This window comes from Microcebus murinus, chromosome 11, assembly GCF_040939455.1.
Source record: "Microcebus murinus isolate Inina chromosome 11, M.murinus_Inina_mat1.0, whole genome shotgun sequence".
Classification (NCBI taxonomy): Eukaryota; Metazoa; Chordata; class Mammalia; order Primates; family Cheirogaleidae; genus Microcebus; species Microcebus murinus.
The window spans coordinates 85,597,548-85,621,331 of record NC_134114.1 but is presented as its reverse complement, the minus strand read 5'-3'; the positions used below and the strand labels follow the sequence as shown (position 1 = coordinate 85,621,331).

General features: G+C 33.5%; 1 protein-coding gene and 1 non-coding gene across 4 annotated transcripts in view; one reads left to right on the top strand and one right to left on the bottom strand.

Moving 5' to 3' along the window:
* The first annotated feature begins 1,244 nt into the window (after window positions 1-1,244).
* On the top strand, window positions 1,245-1,306 carry LOC142874191 (U7 small nuclear RNA). Its single transcript, XR_012922009.1, has one exon. It is a non-coding gene; the product is annotated as a U7 small nuclear RNA (small nuclear RNA).
* A 5,211-nt stretch (window positions 1,307-6,517) lies between these two features.
* The window catches only part of YTHDC2 (YTH N6-methyladenosine RNA binding protein C2), a 73,712-nt gene continuing 56,445 nt past the window's right edge, over window positions 6,518-23,784 (bottom strand). For 2 of the 3 annotated variants that reach the window (XM_012763738.3, XM_012763742.2), the window contains 7 exons: window positions 22,501-22,610; window positions 20,428-20,720; window positions 15,267-15,444; window positions 10,425-10,628; window positions 9,472-9,654; window positions 7,728-7,815; window positions 6,518-7,619 (listed from right to left, as the gene is read on the bottom strand). In XM_012763738.3, the coding sequence (XP_012619192.1) occupies window positions 7,735-7,815; window positions 9,472-9,654; window positions 10,425-10,628; window positions 15,267-15,444; window positions 20,428-20,720; window positions 22,501-22,610 (1,049 nt within the window). In that variant the 3' untranslated portion in view covers window positions 6,518-7,619; window positions 7,728-7,734. The remainder of the gene's footprint in view (window positions 7,620-7,727; window positions 7,816-9,471; window positions 9,655-10,424; window positions 10,629-15,266; window positions 15,445-20,427; window positions 20,721-22,500; window positions 22,611-23,784) is intronic. The other variant, XM_012763740.3, reaches the window with a different exon arrangement.

Sequence of the window (23,784 nt, the reverse complement as noted above, 5' to 3'; positions counted from 1 at the left end):
CTGGAATCTAGATATAACTTTGAAGGTAGACTCTAGAGAATTTTCTAATGGATTGACTTGAATAATGAATTGAATAAAGGAGCCAAAGATGCAAGTTTTCTGCCTGAGCAACCAAAAGAAATGAACCAACGTCAACTAAAAATAGGACAGCTTTGGGTAAAATAAGTTTTGGGGAAATAATAGTAGTTTAATTTTGAGTATGCTGCTTGAGTTTTTGACAGCCAAGCGGAGATTGCACATTAGGCTGGAAAGACCAACATACATCCAGTGGCCTTAGACATATTGACTGCACTGTGTGGTCCTGTGGATGGAGAGGAACTGTGGAGAGTTCTGGACCATAGTGGGGATTTGTGCTCTAGGAAGTTCATTCAAACTGGATGGTGTGGTCACTTGTGAGTTACCTGTTCAGCTGTGGTATTTTTGCTCTGGTTTTGATTCAGGAGTGAAGGTTATTCAATTTACTCGTCAAGACTTTCTCTGTCTCAGAATACAAGATTTTAAATGGTTAAGAATGAGTATCTGAGGGAAAATTCTTAAATGAACCTGTCTTTTCATGTAGTACTCATTCAAAATTGTTCTTTTCTCATTGTCTATCTTAACTGTACTGAGTGAGACTTAGTTGTTCAGTGGACTCAATGGTATGTTACCAAAATGCAGCATCCTGACTGAGAACAGAAGGTGGATGGCTACTGGAACTCTAAGCTGCTCAGAAAATCAGAAGGAACAAATATAAATTGTGGGTGGGAGATGTGCAAACTCACTGAAGAATAGTTTTAAACAAAGTACCAGACAATCTGAAAAATAATGGCAACTAATAGACTCATCTGTGAAAATATGAAGGGAGTCCTTGATTTAAGAAAGCAAAGAAAGAGACAATGTAAACAACAATGAAATTGGACATGAGCTCCAGCTGCAAATCTTTAATGTTCATATTATGAAATAAAAATATAGATACTTTCAATCACATGATGCCTCCTTCTGGTCCTTCCCATTCCCCCAAATGGAAATCATCATCAGTAGTACTATTTTGGATTCCAAGTTTATATGTAAACGTATGTTTCATAGCCTACTCCCATCCTAAAACGCCAAACCCAAGTAACCTCCAAATAAGTTGTTAGCTAATAATTACCTATATTACCCCTTCTCAAGAGCGTGATATTAGATTCAGGGAAGTAGATTTTTCATAATAGATCTTTAGACACCAGGATAAATAAACAAGGAAACATCTAGAAATGGAAGCTTCTTAGTATTATAGCTCTTTTAGAATTTGTCTAGCAGGTTTTCAGGTCCTCACTGGAAGACTCCTCCCCCAAGAAAGAATTAGAAATGGAAGCTTCCAGCATCCCCTCATATTACATTCATCTGATTTTTCTGAGTATCTTTGTATTTAATCCATAGTAGGTATGAGAAGGTATACTCAATAGGATAAAAATTATGTAGTATTTGGAAAAATCATGACAAAGATGCTATCGTTCTTAAAAATGGGACTTGACTAATTTTCCTTTTTGTGCATTATTTAATTGATGTTAAAAATAATAGAGAATAAGAATTAGATCTTAGATCCATAACTAAGTGCAGTAGACACCGATAATTTAAATAATACATATATCATTGAAAATTGAGAGTTGAGGGAGTAGAAAGTGGGGCATGAGGGACCCTATACTTTTTTGAAGCCTCTGCAATTTCTTAACTATCTAATTATAGAGTAATTGTTTTGCCACTAAGTATTCTTTCAGAATGATGAGAAGTTAGGAAATAGTGCCTTGAAACATTGCTTAGAACAGCAATTTTTATACCATTTTGTGGGCTTCTTATTCTTACCATTAGATAGTAAAGTGTTAAAATTCCCTGGTCAAAACAGGCTTAGTGTAAAATAATCTATCTCACAAAAACACTCTTGATTTAAATAATGTTTTTCTCTATTCATCCCGTCTCTATGAGAAGACATTTATATTTCCTAAATATCAGTATTTTCTTATAACTGTAAAGGGGATTCTTGTCTCTCAAAGCTAATTAAAACATGAAGAATCTGTTTTATATACTAACCAAACATTCTGCACAGGTAACTTGGGAAAACTTTTGCAGTATACTAAGCTGGAAGCCTGTTTCCAACATTGACTGACCATGATAGACTCCAATAAATGGCATGTACTCTTTTTTGTTACTATGGACATGCACACAATATATGCACAGATATGCATGAATACATTTGCATTATTCTAGGCTTGATCTCTCATTTTGATGAATAAATTAGTCATTTTTTTCAACTGGCTAAATGAGAAGTTTCTGAATTTAGTTAAGTGTGTCAAATACACTGATAATCTTATAAACCATTCTTTACTTTCAAATCGATATGAGAAGACTTGAAAATATTCATCAAACATTAATTCACTGAATTTCAGTGAGCAGATAAAAGTGTTATCTTGACTTGATTTTATATAAGTATATATGTGTGTATATATATACTTCTATATATACACACATATATAAGCATATATATATGAAAATAGAGGGAGGAAAAATAAAGAAAAATATCCGCAAGAGCTTATCTCCATTAGCATACTATGCTCAAATAACTTGAATTTTATACAGAAAGACTGTGAAATGAGGATATTAGCATATAAATTATTTCCTACTTTCATTTTAATTTAGAATATGCAATTCTTACAAAGAAATTGTCAGTTGCCTAAAGACAAAGTACACAGATGGAGAATCCAGGAAGAGTTAAAGTGAGCACCCTCAGTCCTTTCTCCCAAAATAAACAACCCACTAAGTCATTCTTACTGCCTTTCTTAGAAACTGAAGGAACAGGTATGATCTTTAAACACTCATTAAATACACAGGTACCTTAGACTAAGCCAGGCTTCTGATTAGGCAGATTTAGCACAGATTCATTATCAGATGACATTTCAGCTTAACATCCAAGATAACTGAGTCCACAAACATATCTTCTCAGATAGAACATCTTCACAAATTCAGTGGTGCAGCATGACAGACAGGATCAACGCCATTAATCAGTTTGTTCCCTGTTCTTGACTTGGTTACTCTGGTTTTCTTCTACTTTATGAATATTTCTTCCTGCCTTTCTTTGTCTTGTCTCTCCTGAAGAGAAATACATTCTCTTCCCCTACAGAATTCCTGCTTGAGTCATAAAGTGACAACACCTACCCATGAAGAAGTAACGAGAAGAGCACTTCTGCCTTTGTTCCTTCCCTCCAGAAGTGAATACTCTTATTGATTTCTGAAGGCAGCAAATATGCGCAGTTTTCTTCTTCCTGTATTTTCTTTTCAGGGTGACCTGGTCTCAAGATGCACAAAAGAACTTCCTTAACAACTGGATATGTGGCTTGTCCCTGTAGGTAAGGTCTATGACAGTAGAATTAAGTGCAATGGAGGAGGAATAGTTTGTATATATTAGAAAGTCTGTGTGGCCATGAATCTGAATGATGTTGATCTTCAACTTCATCAGCAAAGAAGCTAATACTTCTTATCTTTTCTTACTTTCTCAATTGTTTTGAGCTTTATAGAGGAAAAGGTGTGAATATTGCCCCTAAACCCCCCAAATCATGTTTTTAAAAATCATCTCTGAATATCATGTATACCAGCTTGGGTATCTTCATAGTCTGATCCTTATTCCAAGGGGACTTGCAGTCTTCCCTGTGTTGTATACAACATACTTTCCTGCATATTGTGAGGGTATTCAAGATAGTCTCAGGAAATATTGTTTTCCACCATAATAGAAGCTCCATCAAGGGAGAATTTGTTTACTGCCATTATTCTAGTGCCTGCAACAGTACCTGGGGTATAATAGGAACTGAGTATCTACTACTGAATAAAAAAGTAAATATACATTAGGGATCTACTACATTGCCTGCTATGTGTTGGGCACCATTAAGCAGATAATACTAAGTACTTATATATTGTGTAGTGTTAATAGCTTTCTAAGCACTCTCATTTGATCCTTCTAATAATCCTGTAAAATAGATAGGGAAGATATTATTTTTCACTTTTAAAACAGAAATTAGAGGTCAGAAAGATGAAATGACTCATGTCTACTGTTGGAGGTTGGCTTCACATACAGGTATTGTAACCTAAATCCAGAGTTCTTTCTTGATATAACATGGTACCTCTTGCAACACATTAATGCTTCGTTAAATATCTCTACTTTCAGTATTAAAATCACCTCTGTTGTTTTATTGCACAGGATACATAATGTGAATATGTTGTTGTTCATGCATACGAACTTTAAAACATATATCTTCTTTGATTTTATCAATCTATTTCAGTATGACGCATGGCCCATATGTATCAACATTACTTGATATACCTGCTAAACAAAATTCTTGAGCCCTATTACAAAACTACTTACCTAATGATAAGACCTGTGTATGATCAGGAAATATTTCTAATAGGCACCCCATACTGAATTTCGTGACCCACTAGATTCAATGATCATTTCTTAGCTTTTCTTACAAACACTATCTTTGTAAAACTCTTACACAAAAGCTTGCCAGGTAGCTATTATAAACTATATATTCCCTGGCCGGGCGCTGTGGCTCACGCCTGTAATCCTAGCTCTTGGGAGGCCGAGGCGGGCGGATTGCTCGAGGTCAGGAGTTCAAAACCAGCCTGAGCAAGAGCGAGACCCCGTCTCTACTATAAACAGAAAGAAATTAATTGGCCAACTGATATATATATAAAAAAATTAGCCGGGCATAGTGGCGCATGCCTGTAGTCCCAGCTACCCGGGAGGCTGAGGCAGAAGGATCACTCGAGCCCAGGAGTTTGAGGTTGCTGTGAGCTAGGCTGACGCCACGGCACTCACTCTAGCCTGGGCAACAAAGTGAGACTCTGTCTCAAAAAAAAAAAAAAAAACTATATATTCCCAAATATACCTTGTACTTTTCCACTTCTTCACTATGGTTTTAACTTTCTGTCCCAATCCTTTTACAAATTTTATCTATTCTAATAGGCATGTTCAAATGCAACTCCATCATGAAGACTTTATGACAGTCCCCCTCTTAAATGTCCTAGCACTTGGTCTTCATCAATGTGATCATACTATACTATACCAAATAAAATTGTTATTCATAAAAATATAAGCTCTTCCTGGACAGCAAGAACAGTTACCTACTATATCTTAGTATGTCACTGTAAATAATATTAAATAAATATTTATTATAAATAAAGGATGATGAACTGCTCCCAGCAAATTAGTGAAAAGAAATATTATATTTCTCTGGGAGATGGAAACCAAATGTTGAAGGTACTACTCCTTCTACCAGGAAACGCCTGGGCAGCATTTGGCAAACAGCAGATACTCCATGTTTTCTGAATGGATGGCTCCACTGCTGAACAAAACTAAATATCAACTAGTTGACAGAAAAAAACTAAATGCTTCAGAAAAGTAGAGTCAGTTACTATAACTTTCTCGTAGGTGTTCAGACAAGAACTTTATGTATAAAGTTAAAAATATGAACATTTAATTACATTTCTTTATAACATATAGAAATGTTTCAATATAGTTTGCTTCCTATTTGTACATTATTTTACTAATATTTAACGGATTTTATACTAGACACATCTCAAGATTTTTGCCAACCCCCTAAGGCAATTTGCAGGGGAGGAGTACTGATACAAAACCACCTCCTTCTCTATCAATTTAGTATTTTTCCAGGTGCTTGAAATTCATGAATATCTCAGAAGATATTGTTGATTATTGTTACCTTAGTCCTATTATAAAGTATCAGAAATAACAAGATCTGAATAATTTAATATAATTTCATTTAATAAGTATATTTAAAGTTCATCTCTTCCAAAAACAGTATTTTAATTACATTCAAATTATATTCATTTTAAATATTGACAAACCCATCATTTACATACAGGGCTAGATATTACAAAACAGATGGAAATTAAAATAAGTTTTGTTTTTTTAAAAGTCTTTCCAAATTTAGAACACTGTGAACTACTATATATATACCTAAAAAATGTATACATTATCAGGATAACAGAAGTTGCTCTAATAGGAAAAGAACTAAAATGGAACATAATTCACATAGGCTCAATTTACAGTATATCTCAAAGTACAAAAAATATTAATAACTACAAATACAGGGGGAAAAATCACACCTGACACTCTATAGACTAATGCACCAATATACTGTATAATGTTTTCCCAGAGAAAGTAGAAGGGTTCTCAAGATTTTATGCTGACCCATGATTTTTCACTTCTTTGTTCTCAAACATAGAACTTGAGGACTTAGAGGGGTTTTTTTGTGTTTAATTTAGACTGTTTGAGTTTTTTTAAATAACAATAACTGAAATGTATCATGAAAAACACTATCAAACCTGTTTATTTAGAACTCAGTAACCAAGACATTTCTTGCATTTTTCCCTGTTCTTCTATTTCCCTTCAAAAAGGCTCTAAGGAAACTTCATAGACAATGATGGTAAAGAGATCAAACCAAATATTTCTGAGATGACAAAGAAATATGAGACTTGGCACTAGCACAGGTTTACAGAAAAAACATCCCTCATTTATTAAACCATATATTCAAAAAAGGTAAATCATATCTGAAAACATAAGTCAGAGAAAACATACCACCCAAAAATGAAGAAGGCATTTAGAATTGTGGTGCCTGTGGGCTTTAGTTTGGAAGACATGCAGCAACCAACCTACCAGTAACTGTTGAGCATTTTTTAAAACTTACATAAACTTGTCTAAACTTTAACCTGTTTAAATCAAGTTTCTGTAGCTAAAACAAAGAGGTCATAATTACTATGCACAAACAATAGAGGTGTGAAGGTCATTACATGGGAGCAAGGGGTATGGTACACATCAGGTTAAAAGGCAGAAGTAGGAATAAAACTAAGCACTTAATCTGATCTGATCAAATGCAGGGAGGAATTCTTTGCCTTTCTTCAGATTTTACACCATATTTCATAATCACAGAAAAAGAACATCCCTCCTTTTTTCTTAATGTATCTCAGGTTAAAAATGGCAGAACGATGGACCTTAATAAGCATACACTATGTTAAAAAGGGACATTTTTAGAATTTGGTTGGTTATGTTTGTTTTTTAATGGTAAATCTTAAGCATCGACTCTTCTAAAATGGTGCTCAGAGGTATTCAGGCCTTTCTTAAACAATTTACTTTACATTAAAAAGTCATCAATAAAAGTTGTAATTCAGTGGGGTTTGTTTTGTTTAGACACAGGGTCTGGCCCAGGCTGGACTCAAATTCCTGGGGTCAAGCAATCCTCCCACCACAGCTTCCAGCATAGCTAGGACTATATGTGCACACTACCATGGCAGCTTGGCTATTCAGTATTTTAAAGAAATGAAATGTTTAACTTCAAATTGTTTGTTTAAAATAACTGATATTGTGTCAAATAATGAAACTACTATTTTATTCATTACAAACATTACATAATCATTCCCTATGATCACTATACAAATTTAAATGACCCTTTTTTCTTGTATATGAAGATGGTGGTTCTGAAGCAACACTCTAAACCAGAAAGGCCCAATCATAACACACAACCCATCTCTGTTTTTGGAAATCAGTGCATTCAGTGGTTATAAACAGGCATGATGTTTTTTGGCCGCTAAGAGTTCTGTAGGATTAAAAAAGAAGAAGAAGAAGAAAAGATAAGATAAATAGTCTGAATGTAATAATAATGATCACAAATACTGCCAGTATTCAAAGTAAAGTATGGTATAACCTGAGTGTTAATCAGTTGTGGCTTTTTCTCCCAGCGGAAGGCGTTCCCATAACTGGAGCAACTGTTCACCAACCTGAGGTTCTAGTTCCTAAATAAATCAAGTCAAAATAAACATAAAAACACTGGATTGAATTTTTTAAATCACCAAAATCTATACTGATAAAAATGTAAGAAAATCACTTTAAATTTCATGTTCCTACCAGAACATGCAAAATCATATGGTATGAACTTTTCTAATTTTTTACTTTAAGGTTTATGTAGTTGACTTCCAGACTTAAGATTGAAGTTATCCTTGTTTCTATAGTGGTAAATTAAAAAATAACAAAAGGAAAAAAACATTGCAGTTAATCTGCAAATATGTCAACTTTTGTTACAAAATGGCAACAGATATCCTTGGAGTCCTTCTAGAAATTTTTCTATCTGGAAATGATGGATTTTGTTTCTAATGGAGATTTTGCAAAAAGCACTTAGCTGGAACTTCCAAAGGTTTACTGTGAAACCTAGCATATTAGATGTTTTAAGGTTTTTTCCAAGAAACTATCTTTTTTTTTTTTTTTTTTTTGAGACAGAGTCTCACTTTGTTGCCCAGGCTAGAGTGAGTGCCGTGGCGTCAGCCTAGCTCACAGCAACCTCAAACTCCTGGGCTCGAGTGATCCTCCTGCCTCAGCCTCCCGAGTAGCTGGGACTACAGGCATGCGCCACCATGCCCAGCTAATTTTTTATATATATATCAGTTGGCCAATTAATTTCTATTTATAGTAGAGACGGGGTCTCGCTCTTGCTCAGGCTGGTTTTGAACTCCTGACCTTGAGCAATCCGCCCGCCTTGGCCTCCCAAGAGCTAGGATTACAGGCGTGAGCCACAGCGCCCGGCCCCAAGAAACTATCTTTAGGTGACTATACATTCTTATCTTAGAATTTATTAAAATTAAATTTATTTCAAAATCATTATAGAATAAAAATGAAAATATTCTTATACAATTGAAAAGAATGCCACCTTATAGTCCTCCTGTAGCATGGATACCTCTGATAAACACTTAAAAAGCACTCAAACAATTTTCATATGGTAATCTGAAGTGAGTCACACTGGTTCAAATAAATTATTAGCTGTGTAAAACTTAGTTATTATCTGTGCAAAATTTAGCTTAGGCAAAACTAATCTCTGAGTCTATTTTCTCCTACATAAAACTAGCCTAATAACTTATTTTATTAATAATAAATATCTTACAATGCAGTTAGCACAGTATTTGGCCAATATATATTAATTCCCATCACCTTAACTAGGTTAAAATGCATGTAGGCAGTATCATGAAGGCAAAGCAAAACATAATAGAAATAAAGCAAGCCATTAGAATATATAAAGGTTATTTACCTTACATAATAAAGCCACAGAGAACTTAAATACTGTTGTCATCTTGAGAATTTAGACAAATTACCTCAGAATTGCACTCAGTCTTGCACATGTTTAGTAAGACAACAGGAGCCTCCATGAAGTAACTTATAAAATATTTTATATATGCAATGACAGAGAGAAGCAAAATTCACAAAATGTTAAAAATGCAATGAGCTATCAGACACCTTTGCAAGTAGGTTTTTAGCACTTTTTACATATCTGAACCACTATTTCCCATGTGCATATAAAATATAAAAATTTGTATTACTACTTTTTCTCCTCAAAGCATTGAATAACAGCAAAACAAAACAGAAACAAAAGTAAAAGAAAAATTTTAAATGTCATTGTATACCTGTCCATCTCTGCTTATCTGGACTTTCTTGTTGTCATTCCATGGATTGAGTAAATGGTGTGCAAACTGAAAGGGAAGACTTTCTTTTCGTATCCACTCCACCTTAAATACTCCTCCTAGTCCAGCTGAGCCCCAGTCTTGGCTCTTTTCCCTTCCTATCTCAGAAGACATCCTAGAAAATCCCTGTGAATAAAATAGGAGGAAGGAGTAGAGGTGAGGATGATATTAAAATGTCTAACTTCACTTTATCTCATAAGGCTGAGTTTTTTAACCTTTAAGGTAAAGATGTAATATAAAAATAACAGATACCTAACAAAAACAAAAAAATAAGCTACCTATTACATTTCTTATAAAAGGATTTATTAGCAAATCTTAGAGAAAAGACCAATTTTAGCCTTTTAATTTCAAATATTAACAGATGATTTCTAAATAATATATCAACAGTTCTAAGTCTACTTTTATTCCAAAATAAATGAATAAAATCTAACCGTTAAGTTTTTACTTCCAAAAATTATAATAAATACCAAATAATAAATTCATTATTTTATAATTCAGATATACATTAAGTCAAGATGAGTTAAGAAACATAGTTCATTTCTTGATTGTCAATACTAACTTCTTTGGCCTATTTAAATAAGTATTTTAATGAAATGTCAAGCTTCTTATTACTTTTAATACACTTCAGAATTAGTAAACCTAAAGTTATCTTCAGAAAGAAAAACTGTTGTGTTCAGAAGAAAGATTCTGGTAAGACAAGGCATAAACAAAGGTACCCCAGTTCTATCATCCCTTTGAAAAGATGCAATTAACTCATTCTCAATCAAGCAAAAGGCATTCCCATATTCTAATGTAATAAAAAGTAAAAAGCCAGGTTTTTTGTTTGTTTGTTTTAAATCTAGGTGGTCTAACTTAAAGCCAGAACAACCTCATTTTACTGTTTCAGGATGGCTCACCTGGAAATGTCCAGATCCTTGAACAGAAAATACCAAGTAAACCATGCTGCTTTCCCAAAAGGCTCGATTTAGCTTCCGCTCATTACTAGGGGTTGTAGACCAGATGCCCTTCTGCTGAGAAATTTCAAGGTTTCTCAAATTGCTACTCTTCATTATGAAGTATCGAATAGGCATGTTTGGTCTTGGTGAAGGAGATTTTGAGCCCTATAAAAGAATGCATAAGTTCTTGAAAGGTAATTTGACCTTTCAAAACCAATATGCTCCATTATATAACATCTTCATAAACACATAAACCAAAATATTTTACCCAATATTCAATAAATGCAAATAGCTCTATCATGCCTGAAAATCTATGTAAGGCTCAATCAAAATGAAGTTAAAGAGCCAAAAAGAAGTATTCATTTTCAGAGCATTCAAACCTCTTATCAAGAAAGGATCCTGGAATACCAACTTTGATTTATACTTCAAATATACTTCCAGAAAGTATTTTAATAAAATCTTCAAAATCTAAAAACAAAACAAGTATCACTCCAACTTACTGCCTGGAAGCAGTTTCCAGGTAACAAAGAAAAACAGAGTCCAGTAGTCTCACTGAATTGTGAAGACAGAGATTGGAATTTAGAGACCAAGGCGGCTAGAATTTGCATTGCAATATACTAGACTAGAAGGAAGTTGCAGAGAAAGGACCAGAGAAACTGCAGAGTGGTCCCCTATCAGGTTTTGGCTAAGTACTATCCTGAACACTAGTGAGAAAAAAAAAAAATAATCCGAGGCTAGGGAAAGATCCAAAGGAAAAAGCAGTATATCAAACAATTCTCAGAGCTCACACATGGCTGGTAATATTTCATGTTATCCTCAGACAGAATAGAGAGACCTTGTAATAGATTGGGCACTGGCCCACAGAAGGATCAAACCTTAGTACTGGAACTAAATTAATACCAGAATAAAGACTGCTCTGGACCTGCCCTAACACTGCTTAAATGAAAAGCTCAAAAGGATTAATTAAACTGATTATCAGAACTTGAGTATCAGAACAAAATCTAACATTACTTAAAGGAATACAACAAAAACCTGGCAAAAACTGTCAAACAAAATTACAAGAAATGCAAATAAACAGAACATGACCCATAACCAGGAAAAGAAGTAATGAACAGAAAAAGATTCCAATATGACAGAGATGATGTAATTAGTAGACAAGAATATTAAAGCATCTACTATAAACACATTCACTATGTTCAAGAAGGTAGAGGAAAACATGAGCATAATGAGGGGACGAATGAAAAATATTTGTAAAAGACCCAAAGGGAACTTCTAGAGACAAAAATATAATATTTGAAAATACATTAGAAAGCATGAACAGCAGATCAGCCACTCAAAATAAAAACACAATGAACATAAAGACATAACAATAGAAATTATCCAAAATGAAGCAAAGACAGAAAAACAACTGAAAAAAATGAAAACAGCATCAGTGACCTGTAAAATGACATCCAGTGGTCTTAATTTGTGGACCCGGAGTCCTAGAAAGGAGGGTCTTCAGGCAGAAGTAAATGATATAAGATGGACGTTCATAACAACACAAAAGAATAAAGAGCACAAGACTGGCAAATATGTGAATAAATATAAAAGACATCTTTCTGACTTATAAATCTTGGTAAAATTTGACTATGTAATGTAAAAATACTACATTGTAGCATTTATATAGAAATAAAATGTATGAAAACAAAGGACTGAAGTGTAAAAGAACACTGTTGCAGTTCTCAAAACTACACCTGAAGTGGCATAATACTGAATCAACATATACTAGCATAAGTTAAAAATGGCTTCACCAGTGAATTCAATCAAAGATTTACAGAAGAAAAAAATACCAGGTCTATACATCTCTTCTAAAATATTGAAGTGAAAGGAACACTTCCCAACTAATTTTAAGAGGCTAGCATTACCCTGATACCAAAATCATACAAAGATAACACAAGAGAACTATAGAATAATATCCCTCATGAACAAAGATCCCTCATTTAACACTATTTTTGATTTAACAAAATCAAATACAGCAATATGTAAAAAGGATAACATCATGACCAAGTGATATATAAACATTTTTAAAAATCAATCAATGAAATCCACCATATTAACAGACAAAAAATGCCTTCCTCCTAGGATCAAGAAAAAGATGTCTGCTCTCAGCACTTTTATTTGACATTTTACTTGAGACTTAGGCTAGAGAGAGATAAGGTTAAAAAAATAAACAAATAGCAATGAGAATGAAAAAGAAAAAAGGAAAACTACTTTAACAGATGGCATGATTATCTTTGTGGAAAATCCTGAGAAATCTACATAAAAAGCTAATGGAATTAGTAAGTAAAATGAGGTCATGGATACAAAGCAAATGTACAAAAATCCAACTTATTTCTATATACTAGCAATGGACACCTGGAAATAGAAACTTTAAAAACCAATAGTATCAATATTAAATACTTAGGGTTAAATTTTTTAAAAAATGTAACGCCTGTATTGTGAGATTTACACAAAACATTGCTGAGGGAAATTTAAAAATATCTAAATAAATGAACTGATACACCATGCTTATGGATTGGCAGACTAAAAATTGTTAATTGTCGATTTTCTGCAAATTAATCCATATACTCAGTGCAATCACACTTAAAATACCAAAATTTTTTCTGTAGAAATTGAAAACCTGACTCTAAAGTTTATGTGAAAGCACAAAGGACCTAGAATAGCCAAAGAAAATTTTAAAAAGATGAACAAAGTTGGAGGACAAATATTAACTGATTTTAAGACTTCCTATAAAGCTACTAAAATCAAGTCAGTGTGTCACTGGTTTAAAAAAAAAACAAAACAGATCAATTAAACTGACTCTAATGAATAGACCACATATTTATGGCCAAGTGATTGTGGACAGAGGTGCTAAAGTAATTCAATGAGGAAAAAAAATGTTTTTCAACAAATGGTACTAGAACAATTATATAGGCAAAAGCCAAAAAATGATCCATGACTCACCATACTATTAACAAAAATTAACTTGAAATATATCATATACCTTATACCTAAATGTAAAAGCTTCAACCATAAAACTTTTAAAAGAAAACAAAAAAGAAAGTCTTTGTCATCTTGAGTATGGCAAAAATTTCTTGAGACACAAAAAATATGAATCATAATAGAAAAAATTAATAAAATAGAACAAAATTAAAAACATTTGCTCCTCAAAAGACACTGTTAAGAAAATGAAAAAACAAGCCACACATTGTTACAAAAAATTTGCAAAACATATATAATTAAGCTTTATACCCAGACTGTATAGAAAACTTTTACAATTCAATAAAAAAAGACAACAACAACAAAAAAATGAACAAAAATTTGAACAGAAATTTCATCAAAGACGACACACGGATGGCAAATAAGCACATGAAGAGACGCTCGACATCATTAGTCACAAAGGAAATACAAATTAAAACTACAATGGGCTGTCAGTACACACCTATTAGAATGCTAAAATTACCAAGAATAATAATGCCAAATATTATCAAGAATATGTAGCAAATGGAACGTTTATAGATTGTTGAAGGAAAGGCAAAATAGTACATCAAACAACTGGGTAGTTTCTTATAAAGTTAAACTTATGATTATCATACAACTCAACAATCCTACTCCTAGGTATCTGCCCTAGAAGAGAAAACATATTTACACACAAAGATTTGTACTCGAATGTTACAGCAGCTTTATTGGTAACAGCTAAAAAATGGAAACAATCCCAATGTCCATCAACTGGTGAATGGATAGGCAAATTGTCATATATTTATACAATGGAATACTACTCAGCAATAAAAATAAACTAATACACTCAATAATATGGGTGAATTTTAAAAGTATTATATTATATCAAGTGAAATAAGCCAGACATAAAGAGTTTACATACATATGATTCTATTTAACAGAAAATCTAGAAAAGCCAACTCTAAGGAATAGAGAGGTCAGTGGTTACCAGGGGCTGGGGGTGATAAAAATGTTTTGTATATGACTATGGTACAGTTATATAACTGTATATATTTGTCAAAATTCACTAAATTATACAGTTTAAATTGGTAGATTTTTATTGTGTGTAAATTATACCTTAAAAAGTGTTTAAAATAGAAACCCCAAACCCCCAAAACCTAAGAATGCAAATTTATAAAAACCTTCCTTTTTTCTTATTTAACAAGACTTCAGCAGACATGTTCACCAAAGCACAACAGGTAGCTAAAGAACCTGTAATCAAATACTTACTTACTCAGCTATTAACAATGCAGGAAATGTGAAAGTCATCACATTCTGAACATTTGAAGTCATTCATATTACAAATTTTTAAAAAGACACATAGTTTTCAATTCTATTATCAACATTTGCTATCTCTGTACTCCCATCTTGTCTTATATTTTTTAAATATAAAATTTGAATTGCAGAAATCAATTAATTGAAAGTAACCATTGTTTTCAATTATGAAACTATAAACCAATATTAATTTAAATTAAGATAATCTTTTCATTATTTGTTTGAACAAAAAAGGTTCTAAAGAAAAAGAAAGGAAATAATGAATTTCCTCGATACATGTCATTAGTGAATGATGTTAGTTTTAAAACATCCCAAGACATTAATAACTAGAAATATTTGGCAAGCAAGAAAAACTTAAAACTTTACTCAAAGTGTCTAAAGTTTGCCAGCCTCAACTTATATCTAGAACAGAGGCCACAATTAGAAAATTAGAATTGTTTTATAATTTTTTTAAAATAACATTAGAAGTGCTACAAATCTGTTCCTTACTACATCTACTTTCAGATACTCTACCTTTCCTGAGGATGGAGGAGAAGGACTAGCACAAGGACTTGGGTAACTACTGCTGTCTGTAGATTTCACAGAAGATTGATCTGATCGGTCATCAGTGCTTCGTTTAGGATGTAAAATTCCTCTATCTTTGTACTTTTGAGGTGGATGTAATGCCGGAGATGGAGATTTCATCAATACTCTTAAGCAAAAAAGAAGCAGCAAAGATCAGTTATATATAAGTTTATTAAACAAAGAAGATGCCATTTCAATCCAAAGTCCCAATAACATTATGATTTATGGGATAGTATTTTAAAATACTAGAGTCAGAAGATATAGATTTCTACAACAGTACTAAATGTACAACTAACCAGGTATGTGATCCTGAGTAAGTCTCTTGACTTATCTAAGCTTTAATTTCATTATCTGTTAAATAAAAATACTACATTAGATAAACTCTAAGTCTCTTCTAAAATTCTATGAATAAATGCTACAAATTTGGCAATTGGGAATAATTTTTTTAAGAGTATGTGTCTTTGTGGGACAACCAGACATTAAGCAATATGAAGTTCACAACACCGACACTGAATCTAATCAATCCCTAAGAGCTAACTACCAGTTTACATGAAATACATAAGGTATAGAAATAAATGGTGCCAGGAAAAAAAAATAAAGAGACAAATCCAGAATGTGATACATCTTACAGTGCTACTGACCTCATTTCTTCAAAAAAGTCAATAGAGGAACTATTCTAGATCACAAGAGACTCGAGAAACATGATATCCTAATATAATACATGAGTCTTATATGCTTATTCAAACAAATAAATAATTTGAGACAACTGAGAAAATAATTTTATTGGGATTGGTCACCACACTTTGGTTATGTAGGAAAAATGCTCCTATTTTTTAACAGATATATATTTAAATATGGAAGGGTAAAATGACAGGATGTGTGGGATTTACTTTGAAATATGCAAGCAAAAAAATAAAAATAAAAAGGAAGAAAGAAAAAAAGAAAATTTTGATGGATAAATCAAAAGTAAGTGAAAATCTTGATAACTGTTGAATCTGGGCTATGGAGTTCATTATTATATATCATTTACTTTTATTGTAAGTATTATAACAATACTTATAATAAATTTAAAACAAAAAAAGTATAAGGCCGGGCGCGGTGGCTCACGCCTGTAATCCTAGCACTTTGGGAGGCCGAGGCGGGCGGATTGCTCAAGGTCAGGAGTTCAAAACCAGCCTGAGCGAGACCCCGTCTCTACTAAAAATAGAAAGAAATTAATTGACCAACTAAATATATATACAAAAAAAAAAAATTAGCCGGGCATGGTGGCACATGCCTGTAGTCCCAGCTATTCAGGAGGCTGAGGCAGAAGGATCGCTGAGCCCCGGAGATTGAGGTTGCTGTGAGCCAGGCTGACGCCATGGCACTCACTCTAGCCTGGGCAACAAAGTGAGACTCTGTCTCAAAAAAAAAAAAAAAAAAAAAAAAAAAAAAAAGTATAGGTCTTCAATAATTCATAAGTTTCCATAGAGTCTTACTATGTTCAAGACAATAAAGTAGCTTAGCCCCACAATTTGCTTCTCTATCAATAAGTATCTTAGATCCAGGATTCTTTCACAAATCGAATCAAATATCTACAGCCTAAAGATGTTAACAATAAAATATATAATAAATACACATCTGAATCACAAAAAATTGGTAAGATGCATAAAAAACTTTTCAGGGGTATTTTCTCCATTGATTGAACTGAGGTCCAATGAATTACCTAGATACAACTGCTAAAATTCCATGGTACCCTAAAAATTCAGTGACAGAAATTAATGAGGCTAAAACCTTATTAAAACAAAAATGATGTTGTCAATAGAACTAGAATTTGGTTTTCAAATTAATCTTTTGCTGTGATATCTACTTCTAGCTTTTCTCTCCCTCATATTAGGCTTCCTCTGAAATTTTCATTCATGTAAAAACAAAGGGTTTCCATAAACCCACCTAAATTTTCATTTAAGAGAAACAAAGAATTCTGATATAGATAAAGTGGCAAAGTTATCTCACTTTCCTTATAGAAAATATGTTTGTCCTCGCCATCAAGTTATTATTGAGATAAAGACATAAAAATAAGCATTGGTTTAATTTTAGGATGTGACATAGGTAATTGGTATTATTTAATAATTTCAACAGACAAGTAAATGGATCTTTTCCTAAAAGAAATTATGTTATCTATATGTTGCCATCCTAGAGTGAAAACTCTAACTATAAATACCTTTTTTCAAAGAAATAACCCCACAAAGACCATAACTTCTCCCTTTAAAAATAAATCTTCCTAAGAGTCCACATTCTATTCCTCACCAAGTTACATGAACTCCAGACTTATCTATTAATAACACCAAAAGTCTCAAAGTGGATGAAATTCTATGTTCCACTGTTCAACATGTAAGAGAATGGAGATTGCCAGGCTATAATTTGTAAGGAAATTAGAAAGATTGATCCTGGTGTCACGTTTAACCACTTCGGTACGGCGCTCACTGGCTGCAAAACCTTGCCCACAGCCAGCACTCATAGTCTGCAGGATAGTTTGTGCTGGGCATTGACGACAAATCTGTTTTGCTCTTGTGTGATGAGGAAAGCTTTAAAGCACTGAAAGCTTGTTTTACTTTACAGGCAAGCTTTACTTGTAAAGTGAATCAGAATAGGTAACATATACATATATGTTTTCATTACATTATTTTTAAATGTTCACAATTTTATTTTGATAAATGAAAAATTAGAAAAGTCATATTATGGCTGTCAGCTAAAGTCGAGGCTTGGCTGTGCACGTTCATCTGTGGCTGTCGACTATAGTCGATGCTCATACCGAAGTGGTTAAAAAATGAATTTATAAAATAGTTTCTAAAGTGTAACCAATATTATACTTTATAATTCTTTTTTTCTGTATTTCCCAATTTTTATCAAATGAGTATGTATAACTTCTGGAGTGGAAGAATGAAGTTTATTTCCAAAGATGTATTTGCATACATATGAATGCATGCACACACACACACACACACACATATACATATGCATTTATACAGATATACATATGGTGGTATTTGGGATCTAAAAGGTCTTTTATAGGTTGGTCTAAGTATTACACTATCATGTAACAATTTCTATGGAAATGTATTCTCACATTCTAAATTAATGCTCAAAAAAAATTTAGAACAATATTTTCAAAAAGTAGGGAGTATCTAAGGAGAAAATGTACTTTTTAGTCTGCTCATTTCTCTCAGTAGGGTCTAGACCAGAAAATAAAGGTTAAGGCACATACATTACAGGCTTTTCTTGGAAAGTGACTGTATTAATTTGAAAATGTAAAACCTGAAGAATGTTTTATTCCCTCCTTAAATGAAGTTTTAAGAGATATCCAAGCCTTTATGCTTCATTCAAATATGCAAAATCTGATCAAAAGAATCCCACCTGATACCTGAAAAACAGTATCATATAATATCTTTTATGTTTCCATTGTTTCTATTTCATTTTTTTAACTCATATCCTTACCACAGAGACTTTCTACCAGTACCGCCAAAAGTAGCCTCACAGGCAAGAAAGTTGTCTTTGCTATCAATTCTAACATGGTTAAAAAATTTTTTTAACTGATATAAAGTAACTTAAATTTGATTCTAACAAATCTTTTATAACCGGAAATTTTCTGAATCATACCAATGATTTATTATAATCATTATATTACTAAAATACATTTTTTACATAAATAATTCAATATGAGTTCTCTAACAATCAACAAAAATCACCACATCAAATTGCAAAAGAATAAGAATTTTGCTAAACTATAATAGCAATGTTGTCACATGACACTTTACATTTTTATTATATGCCTCCCCTCAATAAAACATAAACTCTCTGAAGGAAGAGATCTTAACTGTTTTGTACACTGCTATATCCCTCACTCAAGAACAACAGGCATTCAATGTCTGAATGAAGTACTCTTCTGTAGGAATGCTAATCAGAAGTATTGATATCAGATAAGGCTTGTGGGAAGTTGTTCTTTCAAACGGTCATAGTACTTCTCATTGCAGGGTATCTAGGAAAGAATGTTACTTTGACATATGTCAACTAAAATACATAATTTTAAAACATTTCTATCTTTCTAATAGATCCTAAATTAGTGAATTCTAGAAATTAAACATTTTTTAGTTCTTCCTCACAAATTGCCTTATTGAATAACTGACAGATACCACAGACACTAACGGATACCACAGTAGCTTAAAATCCTTCATTACAAAAAAATAAAAATAAAAAAAATCATCCTTCATTACCTTAATACTTAGAAGAATTTGGTGTTTTTTTGTTTGTTTGTTTTGTTTTGTTTTTTGAGACAGACTCTCACTCTCTTGCCTGGGCTAGAGTGCCGTGGCATCAGCCTAGCTCACAGCAACCTCAAACTCCTGGGCTCAAGGGATCCTCCTGCTTCAGCCTCCCAAGTAGCTGGGACTACAGGCACGCATCACCACACCCAGCTAATTTTTTCTACTTTTAGTTGTTTGGCTAATTTCTTTCTATTTATAGTAGAGACGGCGTCTCACTCTTGCTCAGGCTTGTGTTGAACTCCTGAGCTCAAGCAATCCTCCCACTTCGACCTCCCAGAGTGCTAGGATTACAGGCATGAGCCATTGCACCTGGCCAAGAATTTGGTTTTATAAGTAAAAAATGTTTTCCAGTTTATTATAACTTTTTTGTGTATCTTAGATTCAAAGGAAGTAGTGTTTTGGTTATTTGTTTTGTTTTTTTGAGACAGAGTCTCGCTCTGTCACACCAGGTAGAGTGCAGTGGCATCATCAGAGCTCACAGCAACCTCAGACTCCTAGGCTTCAGTGATCTTCCTGCCTCAGCCTTCTGAGTACCTGGGACTATGGGTGCATGCCACCATGCCCAGCTAATTTTTTCTATTTTTGGTAGAGATGGGGTCTTACTCTTGCTCAGGCTGGTCTCTAACTCCTGACTTCCAGTGATTCTCTCACCTTGGCCTTCCTGAGTGCTACAGTTATAGGCAAGAGCCACCACAACCAGCCTATAAGGAAGTAGTTTTAAAATATTATAAAAACACTTGATTCTAAAATAAATAATTCACTTTCCTAGAGAAAATGTCCCGCATTTTGACAAAACATTATAAATTTACCTTTCTGCAGTAGTAGATTCATCAGCAAATTCAGCATCTGCTGAAGTTTTCCTACTATTATTTGACCTCCAAGATGATGCTAAAGGAAGTTCTTCTGAAGACATAGGCCTTGGCCTTTGGCCAATCCCAGATGGTTGCTGTAAACCTGCAGACTGTTCTTCAGTGCTTAAAACAGCTATAATTGCTCTTATGGTGGCTTCATCAACTTGAGACCAAGGTTTAGATGGTGCCCTCATTCGGCGTAAAAATAAGCTATGCCACTTCTGTCTGAGTTGCAGCAATAAACTGGCTGCCTGTAATAAAACAATTTCCTCAGTTCAAACAGATAAACGTAAAATGTGTATCGAATATGCAAGACACCTAGTTGCTTATTAGTTAATGTCTGCAACTGTTTCCAAGGAATATGTTTTACATTTCATATAATTTACTATTAATTTCACTCTTTTTAAGGTATGAATAAAATAACTTATCATTTACAATATTCTAGGCATTAGAAACATAAAATCAAATGCAACAGTCGAATAAGAGAGACAGTAAACAATAGTTATGGTAGAGTATGATTAAAACTGAGAAAGTAGCAGCAGGGCAAATAAAGAAAACTACATTTAGTTCTATTCACACTATTACTTAGTGCCTGTAGAACATCCAAATGATGATGTCCAGAAGGCAGCTGGATTCATAGAAAGCCCTAAGGTAGACACATAAACCATAGACATTTATATGATGGGAGTCATCATATAAATGGTTACTAAATCTACACATAGAGACAAGGTCCCCAGGGATTGTGCAGATAAAATGAGAAAAACAGAGTAAGGCACAGAGCGCTAGAGAACTTAAAATTTAAGACACAACACATCTAAAATATAAGGCACAACACATACAGAAGTATCAGTGAAACAACCTAAGAAGGAATTACTACAGAGGATGAAGAATAATCAGCAAAGATTAATGTCACAGTAACTAGTGACAAAGAAGTCAGAGAGGAATAAGGAGGAAGAATTGAGAAGGGCAGGATTTTAAAAAATGAGGTTATGCACAGTAGTGCCAAATACTAAAAAGAGGTCACATTTCTGAAGGACAGAACACTATGACAACATGGAGAACACAACTGACCCTGGTACGTACAGTTTCAGTGAAGTGAAGGGTTGGTGGGAATGGAAGTGATGAATGAATGGATGGTATAAAAGTAAACCTACCTGTGGCAACAACTGACAGCTTGACTACCCCCAAAAATGTATATAGAATGATATTTAAAAGCAGAGATAGAATTAAGGGAGGCTTTGTCCAGAAAATTTTTAATCTGAACAAAAACATTCGTCTCTCCCAATTCTGAGGTATATGCAAAGAAAAAACAAAATGAACTCATATCTTTCTCTAAGAAACAATTACACAAAATAAAAGGAGTTCTTGTATACATTATACTCAATACTTTTTTAAATATCTAGAAATACTCAAATATTACTGCTATGGTTTGAATGTTTTTGTCCCTTCCAAAAATTCATGTTGAACTTAATTTCAATGCAACAGTACTGGGAGATGTTGGCTTCTGAGAGATGATGGGGCTCTGCCCTCCTGAATGGGATTAGGTGCCCTTATAAAAGGGCTTGATAGAGGGAGTTCATCCCCTCTAGACCTTCCACTTTCTACCATGTGAGAATATAGCATTTCTCCCCTCCAAAGGACAGAGGATGCAAGGCATCATCTTGGAAGCAGAGAGCAGCCCTGACCCTTTGCTGACACCTTGATCTTGGACTCGCCAGCCTCTAGAACTATAAGGAATACATTTCTGTTCTTCATAAATTACTCAGTCTGAGGTGTTCTGTTATAGGACCACAAACAGACTAAGACAATTACCTTCCTTAAATACTGAGCCACTCCTAAGTTTTTCAAGTCCTCTGTTAGAATAAACCCCAGTACTGAAGAAAATACACAAGGGCCCTATGAAAACTTGAAAACAAGCTGTATTCTCTAATACTAAGGGCTCAATATTGAAGATAAATTCTTTTTCATACTGTATATCAATTCATAGTATCTAAATAAAAGAAATGTATTACACTACAAAAAGCAACTTACCTCTGGCTCTAGTTTGAAATTGAGCCACTCATCAAGTTTCAAAGCTGCCAAATTAGCAGTAGTTCTATCTTCCATTTCACTATCACTACTGTCATTGGGAATGCCATCCACTGTCCAAACACATAACAAAAGAAAAAATCACTTTTACCACTTTACATTATAACAAAAAAAGTAAACAGAATAGATACTTTTTTATATGCAAATTCTCCTGACAGACTAAAAATTTGTGTGGGAAGTTCTTCAAACCCAAAAGATGACAAATTAAATCTCACTATTTAAAAGCAAAAAAAAAAAAAAAAAAAAAAAAGACATTTTGAAGACTACAATCTCTAATCACAATGTGATAAAAAAACTTAAAAGCTAAGGTACAATATTTAAATAATAACTGAAGAATAAACTACATAATTTAAGAAAGGTATGAATATACTATATATTAAGAACTATGAAATGTAGTCAAACCAATACTCATATAAATTGGTTACTTTTTTTTTTTTTTTTTTTTTTTTGAGACATGAGTATCACTCTGTTGCCTGTGCTAAAGTGCAGTGGCATAACCATAGCTCATTGCAACCTCAAACTCCTGGGCTAAAGCAATTCTCCTGCCTCAGTCTCCCAAGTAGCTGAGACTACAGGATCATACCACCACACCTGGCTAATTTTTCTATTTTTTTGTAGAGATGGATTCTTGCTCTTGCTCAGACTGGTCTTGAACTCCTGGCCTCAAGCAATCCTTTCACCTCAGCCCTCCCAGAGTGCTAGGATTATAGGCATTAGCCACTAGGCCCAGCCAAATTGTTACAATTTAAAAAAAAGAAAAACTATACAGCTAAATTCATCTTAGAAAAATAGAATAAAACCCAAAGAAAAATAGGAGAAAATTGAAAAGAAAAAAAAATTGATGAAATAGGAAAAAAAGGTAATAGTTAAAACTACAATTCAGTTCTTTGAAAAGACTAATAGACAACCCCCTCTGTATACTTAATAAAGGAAGAAGAAAGCATAAATCTATGTATGAAATCAGAAGTGAGAATAAGATTATAAAAATTAACATAGGATGTATTATAAACTTAATGCAAAACTAATACAAGCTAGAGTCAGGTACAGTGGCTCACACCTGTAATCTCAGCACTTTGGGAGGTACAAGAATCCCTTGAGGCCTGGAGTTTGAGACCAGCCTGGGCAACACAGCAAGAGCCCATCTCTACAAAACAATTAAAAAGTTAGCTGGGTGTGGTGGCACATGCCTATAGTCCCAACTACTCTGGAGACTGAGGCAGAAAGATT